This window comes from Ambystoma mexicanum, chromosome 6q (genome assembly GCF_040938575.1).
Source record: "Ambystoma mexicanum isolate Mex_15411 chromosome 6q, UKY_AmexF1_1, whole genome shotgun sequence".
NCBI lineage: Eukaryota > Metazoa > Chordata > Amphibia > Caudata > Ambystomatidae > Ambystoma > Ambystoma mexicanum.
The window spans coordinates 1,615,741,770-1,615,768,068 of record NC_090937.1 but is presented as its reverse complement, the minus strand read 5'-3'; the positions used below and the strand labels follow the sequence as shown (position 1 = coordinate 1,615,768,068).

General features: G+C 44.4%; 1 protein-coding gene across 1 annotated transcript in view; it reads left to right on the top strand.

The window, feature by feature from the left end:
* The window catches only part of LOC138516910 (matrix metalloproteinase-21-like), a 270,395-nt gene that overhangs the window by 57,498 nt on the left and 186,598 nt on the right, over positions 1-26,299 (top strand). Inside the window, exon 3 of the mRNA XM_069632367.1 lies at positions 12,383-13,157. Coding sequence (XP_069488468.1) covers positions 12,383-13,157 — 775 coding nt within the window. The remainder of the gene's footprint in view (positions 1-12,382; positions 13,158-26,299) is intronic.

Below are 26,299 nucleotides of genomic sequence, written 5' to 3'. Positions count from 1 at the left end.
CCCCATGCACTAAGGAATCTTTGGTATGGCCACTCCTAAAATAATATTCACTTGACACGTCTACCCCCAACAACTACAGGCCCATAAAATTCACCTTCCTTCTAAAAATTCTTGCCAAAGCCACTTACACACAAGTCCAACACTTCCTTGAAACCAATCGCATCCTTGGTCTACTTCAATTCGCGTTTGCCTGCGTCATGGCACGGAATCGGTTCTGCTTGATCTGAAAAATCAATTGGATGAGATTAAGGACGCAGTCAAGCAAGCACTACTCCTCCTCTTAGACTTATTAGCCGCATTTGACTTAGGAGACCTCACCTCACCTCCTAAACTCACTTATCTCCCAAAGCCACATCTTAGGTTACGTCATTCCTTGAAGCAAGAGCCATGAGAGTGTTCTCAGATCAGGCCTGCGTGGCCCCCGCCACCATCCATTGTCTAGTCCCGCGGGGATCCTGTATCCCTCCCACTCACTATAACATTTTTACCAGGCCACTATTTGACATTTTGGACCCCATCGGCATATGTTAAACCAACTATGCCCATTATTCCCAAGTCCTCCTCCCTCTCTCCAGTAACTACGAAACAGAAGCCAAGGCTCTTAACTCAGTCTACTCCGCCATTCCGTCCTGGATGGCAGCTAATTGGCACTGCCTCAACGGGGAATAACTGAAATCCTTCTGGCAGGGTCCCTGGTAACCATCAAAAAAACCAATAGCCAATACACGACATTCACAATTGACAACATACAAATCCATATCTCATCCTCAGTCAAGACCTTAGGAGACCACCTAGACGCCACCCTCCCTATGTCCTATCAAGTCAGCGCCATTGCTTCCTCGGCAGCTTACTAAGTTGATTATCGCAGCCAAACCATTCATGTCCACCGAGAGTTCACTCTCTATTGCCAGAGTAATAATAGGCTCAAGATTGGACTACTGTAACGTCCTCTTCGCCAGCACCTCAGCAAAAAAACCTACTGAAACTACAAATAATCCAAAATAGCGCACTTCGAGCAGCATTCAGCATCCCCAAAAGAGAGCACATCTCGGCAGCAGGATGGGAGAACGTGTCTTTTTCAAAACCCTCATCATCACTCACAATTTCATCACTCTTACATCCCCCCAACCTGTCTGAGAAAGTAGTAAGAGCGAGCTCGTCCAGACCCACCAGAACACTTCACTCCCACGGACCCGTTATCCCCAGAGTCAAACGGGCCAAAGCAGGGGGTGCCAGCTTCACCTTCATTGCCGCCAGGCAATGGAACCCGTCGCCTCTCACCCTCAGAGCTGAACCGTCCCGCCTTGCATTCCGCAAAGCCCTCAAAACCTGGCTGTTTGACTAACCTGTGCACATCTGTTTCTGCATTGCTTCATTGCTTATGCATGTACCCTGGTAACTAGCAAATTATGTACACCTTTTATCTGGTTATGTATGTACCTCTGTAACTAAGGAAAGGTACTTACCTCTGTAACAGCGCCGCAATGCGTACGGACTGTTGTGGCTAAACAAAGCAAACAAATGTTCTTCCCCCTATGATTTTAAAGCACTCTGTTGCTTCCTGAAGCTAAGTCTGTCTTTAAAAAATACCTAAATAATAAAAATAACAAGAATAATATGAATATGTGGTTGGGCAGAGAAGCTATATCAAGGAATTAACACTTTACCACAAACACCTATTATTACCGTGCTTAGAAGCCTGAAGAAACTGGCACGAAGCACTACACAGCAACCCAGTACAAAGATGGCAAGATGTTCTGTCACCGTGATACAACAAATATGTGTAGAAAACATGACTCGCTTGTACAGAGATGGGCAGCACTGGAGCTGAGTGCTGAGTGCTGAGTCTGTTTACCTGTTATCTGGCATCAGAGGTGGAGTGGAAAGAGATGGAGAGGGTAGTCAAGGAGGGGTGAGGTTACTGGGGTCGGTACTCACGAGTATTGGAGGTCAGTGACAGGTGGGAAGAGGAGGTTTGTGGACTGTGAATTTAGAGTCATAGACACTTCTATATTAACAATGTGCACACTGGAGAGGGCCATTGGCCAATCAGGTGCTGGAACAGTGGGTGGGAATATACATTCTCTGCCCGCTGTTCTAGCCACACGCCTTCTTTTTTTATGTTGGGAGGTAACAGGGAGCCTCTCCATGTTGCTTCCCCACCTCCCCCCAAACCAAACAAAACATCTGCCCCACCTCCTGCCTCCCTCCACACTTACCTGGGGGACCGGAATTTTGAGCCCCGGTTTGCTACTCATCCCGCTCCAGCCGCCGTCGCCGTAGAAATGGAAAAGGTCCCTTTTGCCTATGGTAGCGGTCATTTTATTTTTTCATTTTTTCCCCTCAGGAAATTGGCTGCCCAAACAACATGAATCTACTGAGGAGAAAAAAGGGAAGTAATTTGTACCCCGGGTGTACCCCAGGGGTACAAATGTCTTCCATGCCTCAGCGGGGGGCGGGGGCGGGGGGTGGCGGACATGGCCAGTAATGGCCTACAGCCTGTGCCAAAGACGTCTCTTCGCTCGGGCCTACCATGGCTCGGGCTGGCAGGCCATTACCCGCTATGTCGGCCCTCTCGCCAGGGCATGAAAGCCATAATATGCATTGTTCGGCTTCCAAAACCAGACCTACTGGAGTGGACTCTCAAATGTTTTTGAGAGAAGATCAAAAACGTGTTTTGCAGTGTAAGTCCACTTTTATAAAAAAAAATATATATATATCAGATTTGTATACTGTAGCTGTGTGTGTAAAATGAATACACGGTCACACATGCGTGCAGTGCTCTTTCAAACCCTGTGCTCTGAGACATATTTCCCATGAACAGAAATGAACATGTTTTGGAAGTTCCCTAAACCCTCATTTTACAAAGCACTTTTCACATGTCTATGAAAGCACAACAGACTTTAATTATGCAGATGAGATTGTCTCTATAAATAGTGTATTATTTTTAAGTGTATTGTCTGAAATCATAGAGTTGCTACTTTTGGTTAAGATGATCAGAGCTGGGCCCCGCGTCCCATGCATACTAACCTTGGTAAAACTCTCTCCCCTCACCTTTGGCTATTGCCATCTGATGAAGAAGCGCACCGACACTTCGAAAGCTAATGCATTTTCTATCGCAACATCATATTTTCAGTTAGTCCAATAAAAGGTATACAGGCCAGATGTTTTAGTGGCTGAGAGGAGTTAGAGGGGGACCACAGGCCATAGAAAATGCCTTCAAACCACCTCAAATCTCACTTATATACTAGAGCCTTAAGGAATACTTGAAATAGAGGTGATTTGAGGTTTTAACTGGGAATGTAAAACAATAAAAAACCTGAAATAAATTATGAAAAATAGAGTAGTTGAATATTTTGATGTATTTTTTTACATTTTTAGATACTTATAAACTATTCAATAACATGAAAATAAACCAATGTATTAATCATATTATTTGAAGTAGAAAACCTTTAAACTATTAAAAGGAATATCTACCTCTTTATCTATCGATCGATCTATTTCTAAGAGAGTATATGTGCATAGTTTATAAAAAAAGCAACACAAAATCCAAGCAGATTAAATTTGCACCAAAATGAGTACAATATGCAGACACATTACACATATGACAACAGCTCCAGCACCTGTAGCAGGGTTCAGGGTTTGAACTCGGACACCGCTACCATATGGCGAGCTAGTAGAGACTGTCTGAAATGAAGCACTGGATGGGGCATTATAAGGCTTATTTCAAGCCGGCGAAGCCTCTAGCTGGTAAAGCCTGTAGTTTCCCCCCTTCTGCACTTCTTGAGTCACTATTACCTTGGAAGCGTGAAAGCATGAGTCACAGGAGCTTGGACTCAAATATGAGGCTTGCACCTTGGCAGGCAGTTAGGGTTTGAAATATCCAGAAGGCACGTGAACACGATCCCCCCTAAAGCTAAAGCAGCCTCTAAGGCAGGGCGGTACGCTGAATAACGGGGCGAGGCAGTTTGCAAGAGCTCCTGCTATTCAGCCTGTGCATGCGGAGAGCATTTAATAACACAGAAAAGCCAGTAATGCTCTTCTGAGGCACGTAGCATTCCTCACTGCCTGCTCACACACGGCCAGGACAACTCTCTGATGCATCACGATCTGCTGGATCCCCTTTGCCAAATTATCCTGTTTGTTTACAATGATCTACTGCAAGCAGGCATCAGGGGAAGGCGATGGAATGTAATAAAGTAGGTGCCAGATTTCAACCCGAAACATGTACTCTAGCAGGACAGAGGCAAAGCACGTGATCAAGATATGGAGCCGCGCCACATCTCTGGCAACACTGCGCAGTCAGGCGGGTCCCTGCATATCCTACACCCAAACTCGGCAGACTGGGGAACCAGAAAGTCACTCGTCTCCACTCTCAGACCCATTGTCCCCAGGTAACATCACAGTCTAGACACGGACCAGGTCCCCTCCCTCGGGTGATGCGTTCCCACCCACCAGCCAATGGGCTCAAAGGATAGGACCTTTCCCGGGGCTCCCAGAACGGAACACAATACACCACAGGCAGCCTCCAGATGTGGACACCCAGAAACAAACCCAGAACTCCAGATGAGGAAGCAGAAGGGAACACAAGCCACTATCATGTGGCCTCCAGCACCTGGCGCGATAATCCAGATGTGGCTTCCGAACTACACACATAATTCATGAGAAGGGCTTAGGAGCTGTCGCAGTACTCCTGAATTCCCCAGATGTGACTATATAGAAACCCACAACCACAGAGGAAGGAATGGAACTGAGGACAATAGCCAGATGTGGCCTCCAGAGCGGGACACAATGCTCCAGATGTGGCCTCCAGAACGGGACACAATGCTCCAGGTGGGGCCTCCAGAAGGGGACACAGTGCTCCAGATGTGGCCTCCAGAACGGGACACAATGCTCCAGATGGGGCCTCCAGAAGGGGACACAGTGCTCGAGATGTGGCCTCCAGAACGGGACACAATGCTCCAGATTTGGCCTCCAGAACGGGACACAATGTTCCAGATGTGGCCTCCAGAACGGGACACAATGCCCCAGATGGGGCCTCCAGAGCGGAACACAATGCCCCAGATGGGGCCTCCGGAATTACACACATTACTCCAGATAGGCCCTCCAGGCACGGGCATATATTGGGCATAGTCTCGGGAGGATAGCTTAGCGGCAATGTGCTCGCCTTGGAAGCAAGAGGATACGGAGCAACACAGGTTCGATCCCCTTGTCCGCGCTTAGAAACCTCTGGGTATTAAGCGTGTTATAAATAACCTATCATATCATATCACACAAAATCCCAGAATATATGCACTATACAAAGCTATGTCACGATACTCTCTTCTGTCTGTTATGAGGCAGCTCATTAGCGCTAGTTTCCACCAGACAGAGTCAAAATGGTATAAAAGGGCTTAGTGACTCCCTCCTGGAAAAAGAGCTGAGGGCCTTCCTAAAAGTATTTCACCCACTCTACACCATCTTTACTAGACCACTGTTTCACATTCTGGATACCATCGGCATAGCCTACACAAACTAGGCTGGTGACACCCTAGTCCTCCTAACCCTCACTGGTAGCTACGAAGATGACACAAAGGCCCTCAATGTACCCTACTCCACCATTCAGGCCCCGATGGCAACCAACTGGCTATGCCTCAATGGAGACAAAACGGAAATCCTTTTGGTAGGACCCTCTGAGACGGTAAAGAAACTCAACAGCCAATTTACCTCCTTCACCATAAACCTCATACAGATTCCTATATCGTCCTCAGTCAAGACCCCAGGGGTCCACCTAGACGCCACTGTTCTTGTCCCGACAAGTCAGCGCCATTGCATCCTCCGGAGCCTACTCCACCAAATTACTCAATGCAGCGAAACCCTTCTTGTCCACTGAGAACTGCCTTACAATTGCCAGAGCCATCATAGGGTCAAGACTGGACTACTGCAACGTCCTATTCGCTGGCACCTCCCCCAAAAATGTAACCAAATTGGAGATCATCCAAAGAAATATGCTTGCAGCCGTACTAGGCATTCCCTAAAGAGAACATATTTCTGCAGCTAGAAGGGACGCCCACTGGCTTCCCATCAGACAACGCATCCTATTCAAAACACTGGCCATTACTCACAAGTGCACGCCAATACAGCCCCTCCCTACCTCTCCCAGAAGGTAACTAAAGCAGGCTCCTCCAGACCCACTAGAACACCATACTCTCATCGTCTCATACTGCCCAAAGTCAGAAGCGCCAAAGTAGGTGAAGCCAGCTTCCCATCCAAAGGAACTCCCTGTCTCTTACACTCAGAGCAGAACCCACCCATTTTGCCTTCCGGAAAGCCCTGAAATCATGGCTATTTGGCGACGCTATGGACATGTAAGCCCTTAGCGCCCAGTCTGCACTGATTTCGTATGTACCCTTGTAACTATGTATAACCTTCTAACATGTAACAACACCTTGATGCCCACGGGTTCCTACGCGCTTTATAAATGAATAAAATAAAATATAAATAAGCCCCATCGCACAATCACAGATATGTTTCAGTCTGGTCTTTGTAGAAAAATATGTGATGATCTTTAACAGTGACTATGGACATATATTTGGAATATTCGGTGCAGGGACACATGGCTATGCACGTACCAGGCTCGGTGTACCATACAGAGTAATGTAAATTGAACTCGGCTATCTACTGGGAACTAGCGAAGGGACCAATGGACTGGCGCCACAGTTCTGTCACACTGGGTCCTAGCCATCTGCTGCATCTCATTTTGAAGTCTCTGCAATGGATTAGTGAAAGATTTGGGTAAGGAGGCACTGTTTGTATAGTCCCAAATAGAAATAAGTAGTGGGATTGCGGCTTGCAACTTATCCATAAATATGAGAAATGGTCATATTCTTTTTAGGGTTCTTGGGGTATAGAAGCCCATCTAGATTACCAAGTTAGCCTGTGTTTCCATACATAGGTTGTCCCTTAGGTGAGCTCCCGAATTCCTAACTAAAGTGGTTGGTTGAGTGCAAGTTTCAAGAGGGTGAGGCCTTCAATGAAATTAGCATGAACCAGAAGTCCAATGACCTAATATGGTGCAATGACCATCATTCCTGCCTTGCTTGGATTCATCTTCGAGAACTGTTCCTGCATCCAGTTATGTACAGCAGGCGTCATTTGACTGTCCAGATCTTATGGACTGCAACTCCCATCAGCCCTATCCAGCATAGTGAATTGTGAAGGTTTGTGGGAGTCATAGTTCAGGACATAGGGAAAGCCTGATGTTGCTGACCGCTGAGGTTGCTGGCCCCTGTTGGATGTGAACAAAACAGTGAGGGAATAACTGGGATCTTTTGCATCAGATCCTTTATTAAAAAATGCATGTTTATCACTGACATATTTATAGCGTATGACCACCAAAAATCAAAAGGAGACTTACAGAATATGTAAAGGGGGATGGGGGGCACAAGGCTGATCCCTACAGATCTCCCTATTCCAGGGGGAAGGGTCTTGATGTGAACCGCGATGGAGGAATCACCTGACGCTTCTCTTCTAAGAGGGATTTAAACCATTCCAGCACCAATCCCCCCCAAACCAATTTTGTTTAGCCATGTTACCAATACCCTATGTGAAGTTGGCCTCATTACATTTCCCAATGGGCCTCAGATATGAGGGTGGTGGACAAGCTTATCAAATGGAGAGGTTTGTGCCCTTGCAATGCTTTCCACCTCTGCCACTGGCTTGATGGTGCAGGTAGGCGGGTGTCGTCCAAGAGTTCCTGGCTAATTCTTCAGTTCTGCGGTGCCAGCTGTGTATTTCTCATGTGCTGATCTTTCAGGAACAGGTCTCCTTCTAAGGCAGTGATTCTGGATGTAGTGGAGGCCCTCATTGATCTATTTAGGCCATTTCATGGCTCTGCCTGCAAATTGAATGAACACGTCACATCAAATCACAGCCTGTCTTCCTGCCGCTGGTGGTCCTGGTCCTCCATCTCCAAGATTGCTTAACACCATAGCAGAGTGCAGCATTGCAGGATTCTTAGTTAGCATTGGCAATGGTATGTCAATCAATCGCAAACCGTTCAGCACAAAACAAATCTCAGTGGTAATCGTGGCAATTAGGAAAGACCACACCTCCAGCATCGCAGGGTTTCTTGCCTGAACACAAAAAGTTGGTAAGAATTTTATCCAGCTTGCTATACAACTCCCTTGGAAGGGCAACCAGCAGATTGGTAAGGATATGGAGGACCGTAACTGTGCTAACAGAAGTTATCCTGTTTGTCCCTAAGAATCTCCTGAGCAATCCATCAAAGATACCTCTCTGCCCTGTGCTTTTTGACATCCCACGTCATTTTTTCACCAGGTAAAGAATCTATGCTGTATTTGGCAATCCAGTCTGCACTGTGCCCATCACGTAGGGAAAATAGAGGAATCCATCTATTCCCGCAACCGATGCTTACGACTGATTCTTTCTCTTATCCCAGACGCCGACCAGCCAGTGGTGGTTGGTTCATTAATAAATGCTAATCTTGATTATTGCAATGCTCTCTGGACAGGAATTCTGGAAAAACAACTTCCACTGCTACAAAAGATGCACATTTCAGCAGCCAGACTTTTGTTTAATGTCCCCAAAATCTCATCTATTTCATACTACCGAAGGCCCTTCATTGGCTTCCGGTACCACAGAGAACAATTTCTAAGATTCTTGCCCTCATTACGATACTGGCGCTAAACCATGGCGCTATTAGCACCATGGTTGGTGCCGGTATTGTAACGGGTCTGCCATTGTTCAATGGAGAATTACCACCCCATTCCAAGGTTGGCAGGGCGGTAATTCCCCATTGAACATTGCCCCATAGGGCTCAAAGGGACTGGGGAAGGTGCTAAGTACGGTACTGCAAATTGCGGTACCGTACTTAGCACCAAGGTCCCTTTGCGGGTCCCTACTTTAACGGCTGGTCTAGACCAGCCGTTCAGGTCGGGTCCCGCAAAGGGACCTCGTAGTAAGGCGCTAAGTGTTTAACGGCGCCGCAGCCTTTTACGGCGCCGTTGAACACTTAGCGCCAGGGTCCTAATGAGGGCCTCTCCGTCTTATTTTTAAGTGCCTACATGGGCTTGCACCTACCTATCTTACGACTAAACCTGTACGATATTGTCCAGTATGATCACTGCAAACCACAACATATTTTAGTAGTACCGGTTTCCCATTTCATCCATAGAGGAGAGACACGCTCCTCAGATCTGGGACTTTGCCTTTGGAACTCACTTCCTACCGATCCTAGAACCAAGGACTCCTATTTGTCAATCTGAAAACATTTAATAACCTATTTGTCCTAAATGTATCTATGTCCACTTATGTATTGTCCCCGGGACTGTTCCATTTACTCTTCTCCACAACCTGATCAGAATGTCCCTCAAGCTCACCCCATTGTAAGAAGCTCACTGCTTCCCATGTAAATTGATTTCCTATCTATTCTACATTATTTTGTGATCAAAAGATCATTGTTCCTCCCTGTATATAAATAAATAAATAAATACGGGAACATGATCTACCTTGATGGTGTATGGTTTTATACTAACACATTCGATTGAGGGCTCTTTTCACATTTTCATACGCCAAAGCTTGAGAGCATGGATATAAAATACAGAAGATAGTGGACAGCCTTGCCACAATACCGGGGGTAATTGAAAGCTATCAGAGGGAGTGCCTTTTACATAGATGTTGGGCATGGGTCCAGCTTATTGGGCTTTAACCGTGTGAAGCCTTTTTGGACCAAGTACAAAATGATGCTGCTCCACGAACAGACACCTCCACCCACCCAATCCGTCAAAGGCTTTCTCAGAATAGATGTGATGTGCTACCATGGGGTTTTCACTAGTGTTTGCATTATAGAGCAGATTTCAGAGCACACAGGTATTGCCTGACACCAGTTGACGCAGGATGACGCAGACTCTATCTGCTGCTATTAGGCCTCTAAGAATTGTGTAGAGCACTTTCCACTGGAATGTTGCTTTTATAATTCATAAAGGAGATAGGTCAATAATCATAACCTCTGCAGGGTCCTGGTTAGATTTGGGGAATACTATCATTTAGACTCCTAGGAAGCAGTTGCCCAATGCTCCTGGGTTCAATTCGTAGTTGACGAGTTTGGTATATATGAAAAACAGTGTGATCAAATTCAACAGGGAAACCATCAGGTCCAGGGGCCTTCCCTTTTCAAAGGTCTTTGATGGCATTGTCAATTTCATCTAATGTAATTTGACATGCCATGTGGTTAGGGTTGTCCTGATAGACCTCACGTGGATCAATGTCTACCAATGGTTTCTCTACAAAATGTCTATCAATTCTCCCAAGGAAAGGTGTGACCATGAAAGTTTAAAGGAACTGCTGGGAGGAGGCCAAGGTGGAGGTAATCGGCAGATCTGAATTAAGTACGTCGTCTCCCTCATCTTCAGGGGCTGGTACTTTGTTCTTAATTGGGTTGACCTCCTAATAAGCAGCTAATAACGTACCTCTTTTATCCTTCCCCTTTATTAATAATCAGTACTTTGGCTTTATTTGCCGATAAGGTATCTAGATCACTTTTATGTTTACCTAATCTAGTCAGAACGTCTATGACAGCAAAGAATGTTTTGTAATGTCTGACCAGCTTTGAAATGCGGGGCGGCTTCTTTACCTTCCACTCTCTTTTTAGGCGCCATTTTGAAAATGAGTGATCCCTTTAAAACGCCTTTAAAGGCATGGCAATTGACGGACGTATGGATCGCTATCCTCTGAGGAGTTGTGTCTATATAGAGAGTCTCAGTCTATGCCTGCAGAGGCTACAACTTTCACCCCATCAATACCAGGCTCACCCCCTTTCTTCTACATTTCAGGAAAGAGCTCTGGACCCCTCTCTTCAAGGAATGGCTCCTACGTAGCACCTAGGTACACACCCAGTCCACTCCCCACCTAAACGGAGACTGGGCAATCTGCTAACCCCTGTCTCTTCCCCTGGTTGCTTGTAGATGCCATGGTGCCACATTTCCTACACCCCTCCCCCGTTGTTAGCGCCCAGCTCACCTTTAAAGATCCCTTGTGATCAATAAATACTGTAATAATATTTAACCTAATGATAATAAAAATACGAGTGAGTGTGTATATAGACATTTTATCAACTGATAATATGGTGGGATCGAGCACCAATTCCTGTGTTTCGCACAGACAAACATAGCAGCGAGTATCCAATTGCATAACAATTACATAGACTTATAGACCGAGGGAGGGGTCAGTATCGCAGGATAATGACCAACCACCAAGTTATGGCCCCAAGGTGAAGTCAAGGGCAATAAATTGGGAAAGTGTCACTATCCCAAGTGATAATGATCCCCTCGAAGGGTCTATAAGTCTAGTAGCACATAGTGGTATTAGCAAATCATGTTTTGGGGTTTTGGTGGTGCATTAAAAAACATTACTTCAAATAATGCAAAAGTAAATCAGTAAACTCAGGAACTGAGAAGTGGCTTCATTTTGTAGTATTTTCATAGCAAGATTGTCTTCATAAGTTGTCTTCATAAGTTAAGCATTTTAATTGCAAACTTGCTTATAGTGGAGATAATTGTGGTGCCAATTATTGTGACATTGGCACTACATTAAATATGGATTTCTAAAAGTGCAAATGATATGTGATCAGGAATTGAACTGCTGGTCTTATCATAAGGCTAGCTTCCCTCCCCCGCTCCCTCCAAATCTCCCCCTCTCTTCTCCTCCCTCCTTTCTTCCCTCATTCACCTCTTTCGCTTGTGGGGAAAGCGTTGTGTCAAGTGCCGGGTTATAAAACACTGAGGTGGTCATACAGTGAATTGTGTGCTTTCATGCTCCTCTCCAGTTCATTTTGCAGCCGTCCTAGGCATAGAAGGTCAGCAACGTGGAAACTGCACCCCTCTGCGTCTCGAGAGAGCGCTTTGTTTCACACCTCCATGGGATTTTCATGGGAGCACAAAACACATGGATTACAATGGGACAAGTTTATCATATCATATCTGCAGGCAGTGTTTTATTTCTCTCAAAGATTCAAAAAAGACTCATTGATTTTGCCTGGCTTTACTTTCACCTTTACCCCTCGCTTTGAGAGTGCTGATAAATGCATGTAGGGGGTCAGCAATACGCATGTGTAAGCGTTGGTGGTCCCATGCATGCAGTTACCATGTTTAAGAATCATGATTCCTAGAGCTCAAGGTAAATACCATGGTTGGCAAGGTGTACCTCTTGTCCTATTTGCTTGCATTTCATTGACAGCAGGTGCTTTCTCTCTGCCAGACTTGAAACATATGACGTTCTTCTGGGATAGGGAGCACGTGGTCCTAATGTGGTATGAGAACCCATGATCACCAAGTATTGACCGAGTCAGTCTCCTCTGAATACTAATAACTGATTTCTCTTACAGAGGTACCTCCGCAAATATGGGTGGATCGAGCCCGTAAAGTGGGAGTCCCTACGTTACCAGAAGCTCACCGTGCCTGCCGCTGAAGACAACGCGCCGGCTGCCATCTCTGTTCGTCTCACCGAAGGGCAATCTCTGCCCGGACACTTACCAGACACACAATCTCCAGATCCCACTCTCAACCCAAGCTTCATCACTGCCCTCAAGCGCTTCCAGGAGGCCAACGGTCTGGCGATCACAGGCACCTTGGATGAGGCCACCCAGCGGACCATGCACACCCCGCGGTGTGGCGTCCCTGACCACAAAGTGCCAGAAGCAACTGAGGAGCCTGGGATACTGGAGCCCTCAGGCATCAAAAGTAATGAATCTGTGGCAACCAACACTTCTAATAGAGATGACCATTATAGCCAAGCCAACATCTCCAACCTGGAGACCCCTATGCAGGGCAACATCACTGCACGGCCGATGGTGACCAATGACCCTAGAGATGGCATCGGAATATCTACAGCTGGGCCCTTTCTTCAACGTCTTGTGTCACACGTCCGGAAGAAGAGAAGCTCCGCCTTGAGGGTGGGCATGCAGCGCGTGGGCTTCGCCAAGCTCACCGTAAAGTGGCGCTTGCTGGGCGAGGGCTACAGCGTACAGCTGCCCCTCGACGAGCAGAGAAACATACTGAAGCTGGCCTTCCGCATTTGGAGCGAAGTGGTACCATTGGACTTCGAGGAGGACCTTCGCTCCCCGGCCCATGTGATCGACATCAAGCTGGGCTTTGGAACACGTGAGTTGAGGGTTGGCTGGGCTTAAAGGCAAGATATGGATGTTAAGAGTGGGTATTGGGTTTAGTCCAAAATGACAGAGGGCAAAAAGTCAGAGTCCCAAAAGTCCGACCCCTTTTTGATGGCATATATATATGTGGGGGATAGGGGTAAGGTGGGGGGGGGGTTTGGGGGATCTCCCCCCATATATTATATTATTACAAATGGGAATAAAAAAAATTAAAAATCAGTCTTTTGGGACTCAGACTTTTTAATTTGGTCTTTTCACGCAGATCCGGATATTGCAGCAATTAAAAGGGTGTCTGAGGAAGGCAAGTTCTGTAGCTCTGATTATTGCACAAACCACAGTTGGAGACATTAAAGCAGTAGCTGAAAAGAATAATTTCAGCTGCAGGCCTCTGTGGACTATTGTTGCACTTTTCAAATTGATCTTAGATTTAGTTTCAACTGAGGGCTATCCTGTGATTTATGTAATGTGTTTGTGCTAGTAAGTTCCTATCATTGAAACACCTCCTTAAACGGTGTTTATAAATTCATACCTCTGTAAACACGCTGACTGGAGTTAACTATGCACCCTAAAAGGAGAGTGGGCTCTAGCATCCTTTAGAAAACGAGGAGGGCGGCCTGATAGCATCAAGGAAAGACTGACCTGAAGGCAGCAGACAAAGAAGCTGCCTCAAGCAACCCTCCCTTAGTTAACCCTAGTACTCAGCGTTGTTGAGTTTCTTCGTGAACACTCCACCAGTCAATGCGTGGTTTAAAGGAGTGTAGCACATGCCAAAAAAATAAAACGTTCAGATGGTTAGGGTCTACTTCAGGTTAGCATAGGAATGTGACGGTACCCAGTCATTTTACCGAAAATAAATCAGAGTGGTAAGTTTTACCGAAAGTCAAAATACCAAAAAATATTTCTGAAAATGTTAATTAAATATATATATATATATATGGTAGTGGGTTAAGGGGTTAAAACGGGTGGGGATGGGGTTGGGGTGGGGTTAAAAGGATAGAAAAACAGGGTGCTTGGGAGGAGACCCCTCCAGATGAAAGAATTAAAAACAATTCAGTATTTTATCGTTATTTTGACCACTCTATAATCTACCGCACGGATCTTACCTTTTGGTAAACTCACATATAACCGTATGTGACTTTTCTAGATATGTGAAATGATGCCTGTGAGGTCACATGATGTGTTTTGATGCGTCTTCATTTTTCACTTTTACATAACCAACGTTTGTTTCGCCCCTGCTGCTCTTTCTCAAGGCCTAGGAAATACCAATGGAGCTTGTTGCCTTTGAGGGTCATTATGGACTATCTTTCAATTTGCATTGTTAGTCATTGTTAAAGGCAAAGATCTGCGTTCCATGTATAATGGACATTGCAGGATAATACAAGCAGTGCAGGGCTTCCTGTGTCACGCTCAGAACAGACTCACAACGTGCAGTTTTTTTATTTTTGTTAACATAATCCGAATAATGTTATTTCACTTTTTGACATTTCAAAAGAATACTTCCGAAGGCTAAGGGTTTGGGGAAAAAGTTAAAAGACTAGAAAGGCCTGAAAAATGGTTCTTCTTTCTTTCACATTTTAACATTACATATAAGAAATACATAATTATAATGATTGTAGATAACCATCAGTAGTTAATGGATATTCTAGAATTAATTTTAAATTACAGGATCTACACTAGAGCCCTGTAGTTACGGTTAAGCTGCTCAACTCATAGAAAGAGCACTTTTTGGGTGGCTTACAACTTTGCCCCTCCCCCCCGGACGAATCCTCACCAAACGCTGTGGAATAATTATGTGAAATCTGGTGCCGTTTTGTCCTGTGTGGGCAGAGTTATGGGGGGGTGAGGGTGTCCCAAAATGTGTGGAAATCCTCATAGCTGCAATGTAAAACATGTTTTGTAGTGCCTAGAGCCCAAACCACTGGACGTATTTTTACCAAATTTGCGCGAGGAGTGGCGGCTTGGTCCCGAAAGCCCGATTTTGTAAATTTGGTGTAAATCCGTCCAGTCATTTTTTTAAAAAATGGGCAAAAAGTAGGTGCAAAATTTAGGGGTATCTTGAACCGGTCCGCGGACTCATTTCCTGATTTAGAGTCCACAGACACCTATGGAACAATCAGGGTCCTTGTATGCGCCCGATGATTAAAATTAAAAACGTGTGGTGCATCAAAACCTTAGGAACGGACACCATGTTGGTTTCACGTACAGGGCCCGTTGTCCGCGGACATCGCTGTAAAAACATAATAAAAAATACAAAATTGCACTTGTCAAACAATTGAAACAATCTCTGGGGAGATGAGGGGTGATGATGGGATGGTAAATGGCCATAAAAAAACAAACATTTTGTGTTTTACTTCCCCGATGTCCTCAAACATCTCCGATGTTCGGGGACATCTATGCATATTTCTGCATAACAGGGTCAGTGAAAATCTGCTTTTGGATGTTTTTGTCTCCACTCAATGAAACTGCAATATCATTATAGAGCCGACCCTGATTACTGATTAGTCCTGCACAGTTTGGTGCTGTTTGACAAAGAGGGGGCAAAATTGGAACAGGGGGTCTCAAAATATTTGAAAATTTGGTACCAATTGATGAATCTGCACAAAGGTTTGCAGAAAGACTTTAGACCCAGATTTGAATGTTTTCACAAAGTCTGGTGGCATTTTGTCAAGAGGAGGCAAAATTGGAGGAAGGGTCTCAACATTTTTGGATATCTCATAACTTTGTTTCTGTTTGATGAATCTAAACAAAAGTTTTCAGAAATATTATAGAACCACCCTTGAATGCTTTTGCAAAGTCTAAATGGATTTTGTGAAGTGGAGGCTAAGTTATATAAATTTTGTTTTATTTACGTACATTTTGATACTTTTCAAAAAATAAAACGGATGGATTTGCAGCAAAGCATGGTATTGCAAATGCCTGTATTTTATTTTTGGAAAAGTGTCATAATGCATGTACAACAAATGGATATATACCCTTGGGGACGGAGGTAAAGCCTGTGGCCATTGGCAGTGGCCAGATTATCCATGACCCGAACAATCTTGCTACTGGCCATGTCACGAGGGACCGGCAATGGGGTTAAAATGGGCATGGCCACCGGCTATGTGGTAAAGTTATTTGAAATTGGGATAGGTTTGAATGGCATGAAAAATTTGGCTCGTGGCTTCAGCTCAAAGTGCTGACAGGATTGCAGAAAGAATTTGCAAGGAGCAATAGCAAGGACCTCAAGGCAGGGCTTTGCAAATCTGTCCTATGTTTTATTTTTTCAAAAGTGTCAAACTGTAAGTGCAACATATTGTGAAATAACTTTGGTGCCTGGGCAATGGGCCTGGCCCTGAGCAAAGATAAATGTGTACTCTGATTTGCTTGTTGGGGCGTGCGGCCATAGGTTTGAATGGGAAAATCTATTCTTCTTGCGGTTATAGCCAGAAGTGCTGGTCTGGATTACAACAAAGCTACGCGAGGAGCACCAGCAAGGTCCTCAACGCATGCTTTTGCAAATCTGTCTTGTGTTTTATTTTTCAAAAAGTGTCATTATATAAGTACAAAAAATAGTGATATAACTTTAGTGCATGGATAGTGGGCCTTGCCCTCATCAAGGACAAATCCTACTTTGATATATTTATTGGGTCATGCATCAGTAAGCACATGAAAGCATGCTTTTGCAAATCTGTCCTGTGTTTTACTTTTTTGAAATTGTCAAAAAGTAAGTACAAAAAATAGTGATATAACATTGCTGCCTGGGCAGTGGGCCTGGCCCTAGGCAAGGACAAATGTCTACTCTGATTTGCCTATTGGGGAATGCGCCATGCGGCATGGGGCTTGGCCGAAGCTCATGCCCCAAGGATTGTGGAGACTGGCCATGGCTGCAAGCCATGAGCACTGGCCATTGGTCACATTATGAGGGTATAGTGGAAAATGAACTAGGATACAGGGTAGGTGCAGTCGATAACGGCGGTGGTTTGGTGGGGCTGAGGTCACGGTCGAGCCTCATACCCTAGGCTATTGAACCATGTCATGTATCCCCAGCATGCGCTTCTGATAACAAAACACATCAGTATGCGTTGCAAAAATATGTTTCTTATATGAGATTTACAGTTCTTTCATATATGTTAAAAGAGGAATTATTAATAACTAATATACAGAGATATAACATCATAAAAATCTATGTAATTCACAGAAACAAGGGAGGTTATAGTTAAGTTACACTAATAAAAACCAATGAAATTCAGTGAAAAGACTTTGTTAAAGGGATGTTATGGTTAAGTTGCACTAATAAAAAAACCTTAGAAATTCAGTGAAAAAACGTTGTTAAAGGGGTGTTATGGTTACAAGTGAAACCGAAGAAATGCCTGAATTTTGCCAGTTATGGTATGGTATGGTAATGTTTATTTGTAAAGCGCCTATACACAAGGGAAGTGTTTCATGGCGCTCAAGGAGGGAGGGGAACAGGGGAGAGAAACAACAGTTATTCAGAGCCCTTGAATTTCTGAACGATAATCAGTCTGCCAAGGCAGAGTAAGTGCATATGATACAATTAACAGTGTAGATAACAACAAATACGTCTGACGACGATTCTGTAGTTTTTCCACCATGCAGGAAGCGAGAAAAGTGCAGGGGATAGACAGTAAAGGAAAGGGGAGGGGGAAGAGGACAACTGCGGTGGAGGGAATCCCAATGTGCCCAATTGGTCAGGAACTGGTTAAGTGCTGAGAGATGCCATTCTCAATAGGTAATTGACCAAGTGCAGTAGCAATGAGGCAAGTGCACGCCCTGAGGCAAGTGCTGGAGGACTGGCGAGGGTGCCGGGGACCTGTGAGACTCTGAGGTACTCCTGGCGGCCAATCGGTATGCTGTGTGGAAAAGGAGGGAGATGGGGACAGAGCAGAGAGAGAGGTTAGCAGGGTAGAGGGAGAGAGAAGGAAGAGGAGAAGAGGAATGTCTTAAGGAGTTGTCAGAACCTAAGGAGATCAGGCTCAAGATCGAGGCCTGCAGGGAGGCTATTCCAGAGGGAGGCCCCTGCTGAGGATAAAGATCTTCCTCCAAATCTCTGCTTGGAGAACCGGCTCACTTGCAGAAGGTTGCAGGTAGATGAGCGGAGGGCTCAGGAGGGACAGTATTTAGGAAGAACCGGCTCACTCGCAGAAGGTTGCAGGTAGATGAGCGGAGGGCTCAGGAGGGACAGTATTTAGGAAGAACCGGCTCGCTCGCAGAAGGTTGCAGGTAGATGAGCGGAAGGCTCAGGAGGGACAGTATTTAGGAAGAACCGGCTCGCTCGCAGAAGGTTGCAGGTAGATGAGCGGAGGGCTCAGGAGGGACAGTATTTAGGAAGAACCGGCTCGCTCGCAGAAGGTTGCAGGTAGATGAGCGGAGGGCTCAGGAGGGACAGTATTTAGGAAGAACCGGCTCGCTCGCAGAAGGTTGCAGGTAGATGAGCGGGGGGCTCAGGAGGGACAGTATTTAGGAAGAACCGGCTCACTCGCAGAAGGTTGCAGGTAGATGAGCGGAGGGCTCAGGAGGGACAGTATTTAGGAAGAACCGGCTCGCTCGCAGAAGGTTGCAGGTAGATGAGCGGAGGGCTCAGGAGGGACAGTATTTAGGAAGAACCGGCTCGCTCGCAGAAGGTTGCAGGTAGATGAGCGGAGGGCTCAGGAGGGACAGTATTTAGGAAGAACCGGCTCGCTCGCAGAAGGTTGCAGGTAGATGAGCGGAGGGCTCAGGAGGGACAGTATTTAGGAAGAACCGGCTCGCTCGCAGAAGGTTGCAGGAAGATGAGCGGAGGGCTCAGGACGGACAGTATTTAGGAAGGCAACTGTGAAGATAGCCTTGTGGACAATGCAGAGGATCTTGAATATGACCCCGTGGAGGCTGACCACAGTGAGAGTGGAAAAGCAGGAGCAGGAGTTTGAATCCGAACGATAACAGTCTTACTGTCGTTGAGGCACAGGACGTTCGCAGCACACCATGACTGGATTGCGGACAGTTTGATATGAGCGAGATAGAGGAGGGGGGTGAGGGTAGCCTGAAAGAGAGTTGCATGTCATCTGCATAACACTGGAAGTTGGAGGTAAAACTGGCAGTCTCATTCATATGCCAGGGCAGCCATGTAGACATTGATAAACCAGGGGAAAAGGTTAGAGCACTGATGGATGCTGCAGGTTGAAAGAGTGATAGTGGAGAGAAAGAATCCAAGTTCCACCTGGGATGGGTGGTCCGACAAGAAAGAGGTTAACCACGCCAGACCCAGACTTGTGATTCCTAGGGTGTCATGGAGATGCGGAATCAGTATGGTGTGGTTTACTGTGTCAAAGGCAGAGGAGGGGTCAAGAAGAATGCGGACAGAGGGAGTGTTAGTGTCTAGATTTGAGAGCAGGTCTTCACGGGTTTTCAGAAGCGCAATTTCCATGCCTCTAGATGCTCTAAAGCAAGACTGATGGTTGTGGAGGCAACCAGCAGATTCAATGTGGTGGATGAGATGAGTGATTTCCAGTTTCTCCAGGAGTTAGCCCAGGAAAGGGGTGATGGAGATGGGGCGGTAGTTTGCCGGAATTGAGGGGTCGGTAAAGGGTTTCTTAAGGAAAGGGTGCACCGAGGAGTGCTTAAGAGCAGTTGGGAAAAGTCCAGCAGCAAAAGAGATATTGCAGAGATCAGCCAAGGATGGAACGAAAGAGTCAATGTTGTCCGTAAAGGTTTTGGAAGGGCAAGGGGTCCACCTAAGTAAGCTAAGCAACCATAACTCACGCCACCACCGCGCACTACTAAGACTAACACCCAGGATATCAAAGATGACATCACAAATGTCATTGAATTTCATAGGTTTATATTAGTGCAACTTAACCATAATGTCCCTGTGTATCCTGTGTATGTATATGTATATATATATATATACAGGGAGAAAACGTTGTTAAAGGCACATACATTTTGCAATTAAAATTGAAAACCCAAGAAATTCACCAGTTGATGTCAATTGTGATGTCATCTTTGATGTCCTGGGTGTTAGTTTTAGCAGTGTATGGCGGCGGCGCGTCTTATGGATGCATAGCTTAACCTAACTAGCAAATGTCTTGGGTGTTTTCCATTTTATATATATTAGAACCACAAAAAAATGCTTGTCGTGCTAAAGATAGGCAGGCATTCATTGATTGTTCAGTCAACAGTGGGCATACAAAAAAGAATGAGAGTACGTTTACTCAACATCTGTCAAAAAACGTCCTCAGCAAGATGTTTACAAAATACCTACCAATTATACTGTATTTTTGCTATTTAATATAGCCTTTTCAAGTGCAAAATGTACTGCTTCTTTCAATCTGAACCATGTGCAAAATAGGCGCAAACATTAAAATGGAATTTCAAATGTTTTTCTCCTTAGTACAGCTGTTGCAAGTTTACCTATTTATGTATTTATAACGCGCCGAGAGCCCGCAGGCATCGGGGCACAGACATAGACACAGTTAGCATAACAATAAGAACGAGACAAGCAGAACTATAACATCTGTAGTGAGACGGGAGCTAGTCAATTGAAAAGGAAGTGGTTTTTTTTAAAGCTTTTCTAGAAGATTTCAGATCAGGGACACGCCTGAGAGCAAGGGGCAAGACGTTTCAGAGACTGGCTGCTTTGACTGGAAAAGATCTACCAAGGCCGTTTGGACGTTTTATCGTGGGACTCTGTATCAAGCATAAACTGGAATAGCGAAGGGATCTGGTGGGTTGCTAGGGAGGAGCCAGTAATTTAAGATATTCCAGTATAGTGCCAAAAGCGGCAGCAGGGGACCAAGGAGCCTGCTTTGAAAGCAATCCATTCCCAGATGGGCAACCAGTGCAGGTTCCTCCTGTGATCTGAGATGTGTGATCTTCTCTGAATGTTGGTCACAGTTCGGACTGCAGCATTTTGGATCACCTGGCATCTCTTAAGATTGGAGGAGGAAGTGCCAATGAGTAAGGAGTTTCACCATTAATGGTTTTAAACTTTCCATCTTAGTCTTTATTTACGATGGCTGTCTATACATTCACCCCTATACATTCACCCATATTTCATTAGCAAAGGGTTCATAGACTGTGAAACCAATTTTGTCATACATGTCAATATTTAGTGAAATGTAGAATAACCATCATGGATATTAAGACCATTTGGAACATCACTATTCAGTCTGATAATACATTTGGTTTCGATTTTCCTCAAGATCGATCTTCTATCACCACCCCGTGGGTGGGGAGGTACTTTGCTTACACCTACCTATTCCTACAGATTACAGTTTTTGGTTGTGTGTTACAGAAACATAGGTTACAACATGCTAATTCTTTTCAGCTTTATTAATGGCTCTAATATGTTCCAGCATATGTATTTTGCCATTTCTTAGAGTGCTACCTCCGTACAATTTTGGGCATGGACACAGGAAGCCATATACAACAAATTTTGAAATATAGTCGATGTGGTCCCTGATGTGGTGTTTCCAACAAACATTTCTCATTTCCCGGGAGGATAGCTCAGCAGCAACATGCTCACCTTGAAAACAAGATGACACGAAGTAACACAGGTTCGATCCCCGGGTCCGCGTTTAGAAACCTCTGGGTATTAAGCGTGTTATAAATACGCAACTAGGACAAATTCCTGAGACAGCGCCTCAATGACCCCAAGCTGTGTGAGTGCTTTAAAATATGCAAATAAATAAATAAAATACATTTCAACTAGGTGGTTGTAGCATTGTTCTAACAAATGGAACATGAAAAACAAGGGGGCGCAGGCAGGTGGTTGTTTTAACCAGTTACAATCATTTGGCACTGAGTAATGACTTCTGGTTAATAGAGCTTCTAAAATGACTGCTGTGGACATTTATTTATTTATTGAGCATTTGTCTGGTGCCTAAACACCAGAATTGTGTTTCGAGGCACTACAAGGCAAAAAGGGGAATGAATAACATTTGCAAAACAGTAAATATACAATCGTGGTCCTTCTAGGCCTTGTGACATTTCGGACGTGCATGTGCACTGAAGGGAGGTGCAGGGGATAGGGATGGGTGAGGGAGGGGCACCAACCGGGGTGATTCACCAGTCATAGATTGTAAAACAGGACCTTTTTTGAGAGAGTGACACTGCTTTTTGATTAGGTTGCAATTTGATAGGTTTGTAAAACAAATGTAGTGATGAATCACATGTGATAGATACCCTGTTGGTCTGGTTTTTGGGTTCAGAAGTTCTGTTTTTGTTTTTTAGCTTCCTAAATGAATGCTTGATTCACTGTTTTTTAGCATAGCCTATTTTAATAAAACAGGAACTCATTTCTTTGCATATTTGGAGCAATGACGTCTAGCTCTAAGAAATTCCGATTACAGAATACTTTGAAGATTGTAAGTAGGATGGGAAGAAGAAGGCTCTGAAAATGAGTTTCCTGCTATTGATTTGTGGTGCATGGATGTGTGGATGAAATTGTCTTCAACTTTCATAATTAAATCAAGAAATTCAATTTGCATGGTACTATAATTTGAACTGAGCTTCAGGTTTCATTGTTGTTAAAGAAATTGACAAATTGTTTTAACGTGGATTTGTGCCCTGGCCATAAAATGACTAGGTTGTTAATATATCTTAACCACAAAATGATATTGTCATTCCATATGTTCTCCTCATATTGAAAAATGCAGGTCTCTTTCTTATAACCTATAGATACATGTGCATATGCAAGAGCAAACATAGTGCCCATGGCAGTACCTTCTGTTTGCAAGAAGCACTGCTGTTGAAATAAAAAATAGTTGTGAGTTAGCACAAATTCTATCATATGCAATAGTATTTGTGATTTGTGTACGTTATCTATACGAGGCAGATCATTTCTCAAATATAAATGTGCAGCATTAAGACCATCAGTATGGCAAATTACAGTATATAACTAGAATACATTCAGGTTTCCAAAATACACCCTATAGTCAATTAAGGACCACTAGAGTATACTGTACATTTGACTCAAGACTTGTTACAAAAGGCAATAAGATATAATCTACAAAGCTGGATGTGGGTTCTGTCAGAGAGCCTGTGGAGACCACAGCAGTTCTGATGGGGGGATTCTTATTTTTGTATGCTTTAGATAGTAAGTAAAGTCTCGGGATGGTAGGGTGTTTGACATATAGACTCATACTTATAAGGTCCTCGCAGCGCCAATCTCATAGTTTCTCTTTACGTGCTGACCTACACTCTTTAGTTGGGTCTTCCTTTAAGGCGGAGTAGCCATTGCTATCTTTAAGTTGTTTATTGCCCTCTTGTGCATATTTATGATGACTTCATAGGACTATGTAGGACCAAATTACATATATGTATACATAAACACATATATTGCAAATTAAGTAATACTATTTCTACTCCTGCTACCCGTTGTTAGATTTCAGTTGTGTGCACCATACGTTCAGTAATACTCCCCCCCCCCCATCCTTTCTGATTTTGTAGCACACAGAAAGTGCCACAAGCAGGAATTGCAGGTAGTTCCAGACTGGTTGATTTGAGTGGAAAAAAACGAAAATGGAGCCTTTTGGTCAATATATAATCACAAACAGTTGATGTGTACTCAAAATGTATTAAAATACACATTTCGGTGCTATGTATCCATGTGAAAGAATGACTCACAGACTATGTATACATTATGAACATGTATGGAAACCTGCATAAATGCCAATGACCTATAGTCAATATTTACATCAATATCGCAAACCATGTTATGATATGATATGTCATTTATAATGTGCTGTACGCAAGTGTTTCTAGGCGCAACAAGATAAGGGAGGGAAGACAGAGGGAAGACAAGACAAACAATCTTACTAGGCCTTGTAACATTCAGATTTTGTAAGTGGGACAACGCCAAGTACAGGGGGAAAGGAGAAGGGGAAGTGTAATACCTGGAGCAACAAGGGTTTGCCGACCCCTGTCTTAGACCATAGCGGAGAAAACACCATGCTCTACAATAATAGAAAAGCTTGAAGCCTATTCTTGAGAACCTAAAAACATTTAAGTTATTTGGTATGACCCCATTGTAGTTTTATACCTATTTGGCCCTCCATTAAGAAGCAACACAGCCACATAACCTATTCTATGAGACGGTGCTGGTTGTGTCCTGACTCCCTGCTTGCATGAACTGAGTGATGTCATGGAGAGAATGTTCAGTGAGTGGCTGGAATGTTGAAGGTGGTGTGTGTGAGTTCCAGCCCAGGCAGTTGGAGTCATGTAGTCTGGGTGGTGGGAGCCAGTAGGCGTCACTCCAGCTCCTGTTCCTATCCTTAAATGAAATAACATGAAGAGACTGAATAACGGAACATGTTTAAACCTTACCTGCTGCTTCAAGGATATTACATCATAACAGTGCCTGACCAGGAATGTCTATAAACACGCTTTAATTTGCTGTGCCTTCCCAGATGAGAAAAATCACTTGCATATCACTCTGACTCCTTCCAGAAATGCAGTCCAGAACCAAAATGCTGGGCGATTCACTGCTGGGCAAGAGTATCACCAGCAACCCCAGGCACTGTGGTTCTGTCTTTCTGGGAATTATCAGTTAGGTGTGGCTGCGGGTATCTCCTTAGGCCCAGAGAGGAAGGTGTCCAGGCTGGGATTAAACATACTAATTTAGGTTGAAATCCCAACCATTTTAACATTTGCCAAAAATGTAGGAGTCCCTCACTGAGGATAAATAGCGTACACCAGGACATGGTTCCCAATCACGTTTTAGCTCTTTGCACTTATCAGAGAAAAAATAACCATTTGTATATCAGTCTGGTCTAACCCATTTTGTACATGTGTCTCAGTAACTCACAGGTATCCAACAACGTCCTGCCATAACCTGAGAATACCGTGCATCTGGCTATTTAAACATACACTCCGCCATACTCATATATATATATATATATATATATATATATATATATATATATATATATATATATATATATATATATATATATATATATATATATATATTTGGCATGCTTGCCTTCAAACTAGCTCACTTTCCCGAATGATTGATAATGCTTTGGTATGTTTCTGTACTCAGCTGATTCAATTAATCAGTGTTAGGTTGCCATCTCTTGTCCAAGTGGCAAAGTGCACCCACTTCAACAACAGCTATCATTTCAACATACAGATGCAATTTATCAGTGTTAGGTTGCCCTCTGCTGTCCGGATGGCAAAGTGCACCCACTTCAACAACAGCTATAATGTCAACAGAATGAGCACAGTTCTACATGGTCACCTTCACCTTCCACTATCGCAAACAATCTGAATAATTTCAAATTACTTCTTTCCACCCCCACTTCTCTTCACACGGGGCCCAGTGGTTCCAATGCCATGATCCCTCGCCATTGACTATGCTGACTAGGGCTGATGGGAGTTGTAGTTAAAAACATCTGGAGAGGCAAAGGTTGCAGACCCCTGATCTACGGCATGCAGAAAAGATGAGAAGACTTCTTGGTTGTCTGGAATTAGTACGAGTCACAGGTCTGAGTTTGGCAATTGTGAGATACCTACCCTGACAAAGAGTCCAGCATCTTCTCACCTTCACCTTCTGGCCCTGTTGCCAACTCACAGCTTCAGCAATCCAAACTGACTTTAAATAACACTGTTGAACCGACCAATCAGAATCATCTTCCTGTCAGGGCCAGAATGCACCAGTTTAACCCTTTCCCATAATTCTATTTAAAAATAAAATACTTTTCTTCTGTCTACTATGATGGACATGGTTGCTCTAGAGGAGGGAACCCAAAACCTGCAATGAAAAATCTCCAAATGGTGAAAAGGCCATTTAGCCTACCCCTTCCCCACCAGATAAGATGTGGCACAAATAGAAAACCAGAGCTGGCAGAGTGCCAGCATCACTCAGGAAACAATGCACCTATGTGCCATCACTGGCCCTTTAAGCAGACATTACAGCCAGCAACCGGGGAACGAGGTGGCACACAAGTGCTGTCATACTGGAACACTAGGCACTAGTGACATCAGACCACAAACATGAAAGGGAATCAAATTCGCTAGCATCGCCAGCTGGGAATGTGACGTCAACCAAAATGATCAGGCTCCACAGGGTTCACCTGAGGCCCCAAACAAACCCTCAAAAAGTGAGTTCATTATGCACTCAAGCACCAAATGTTTGAAGCATTGGTAGGCAGCCTC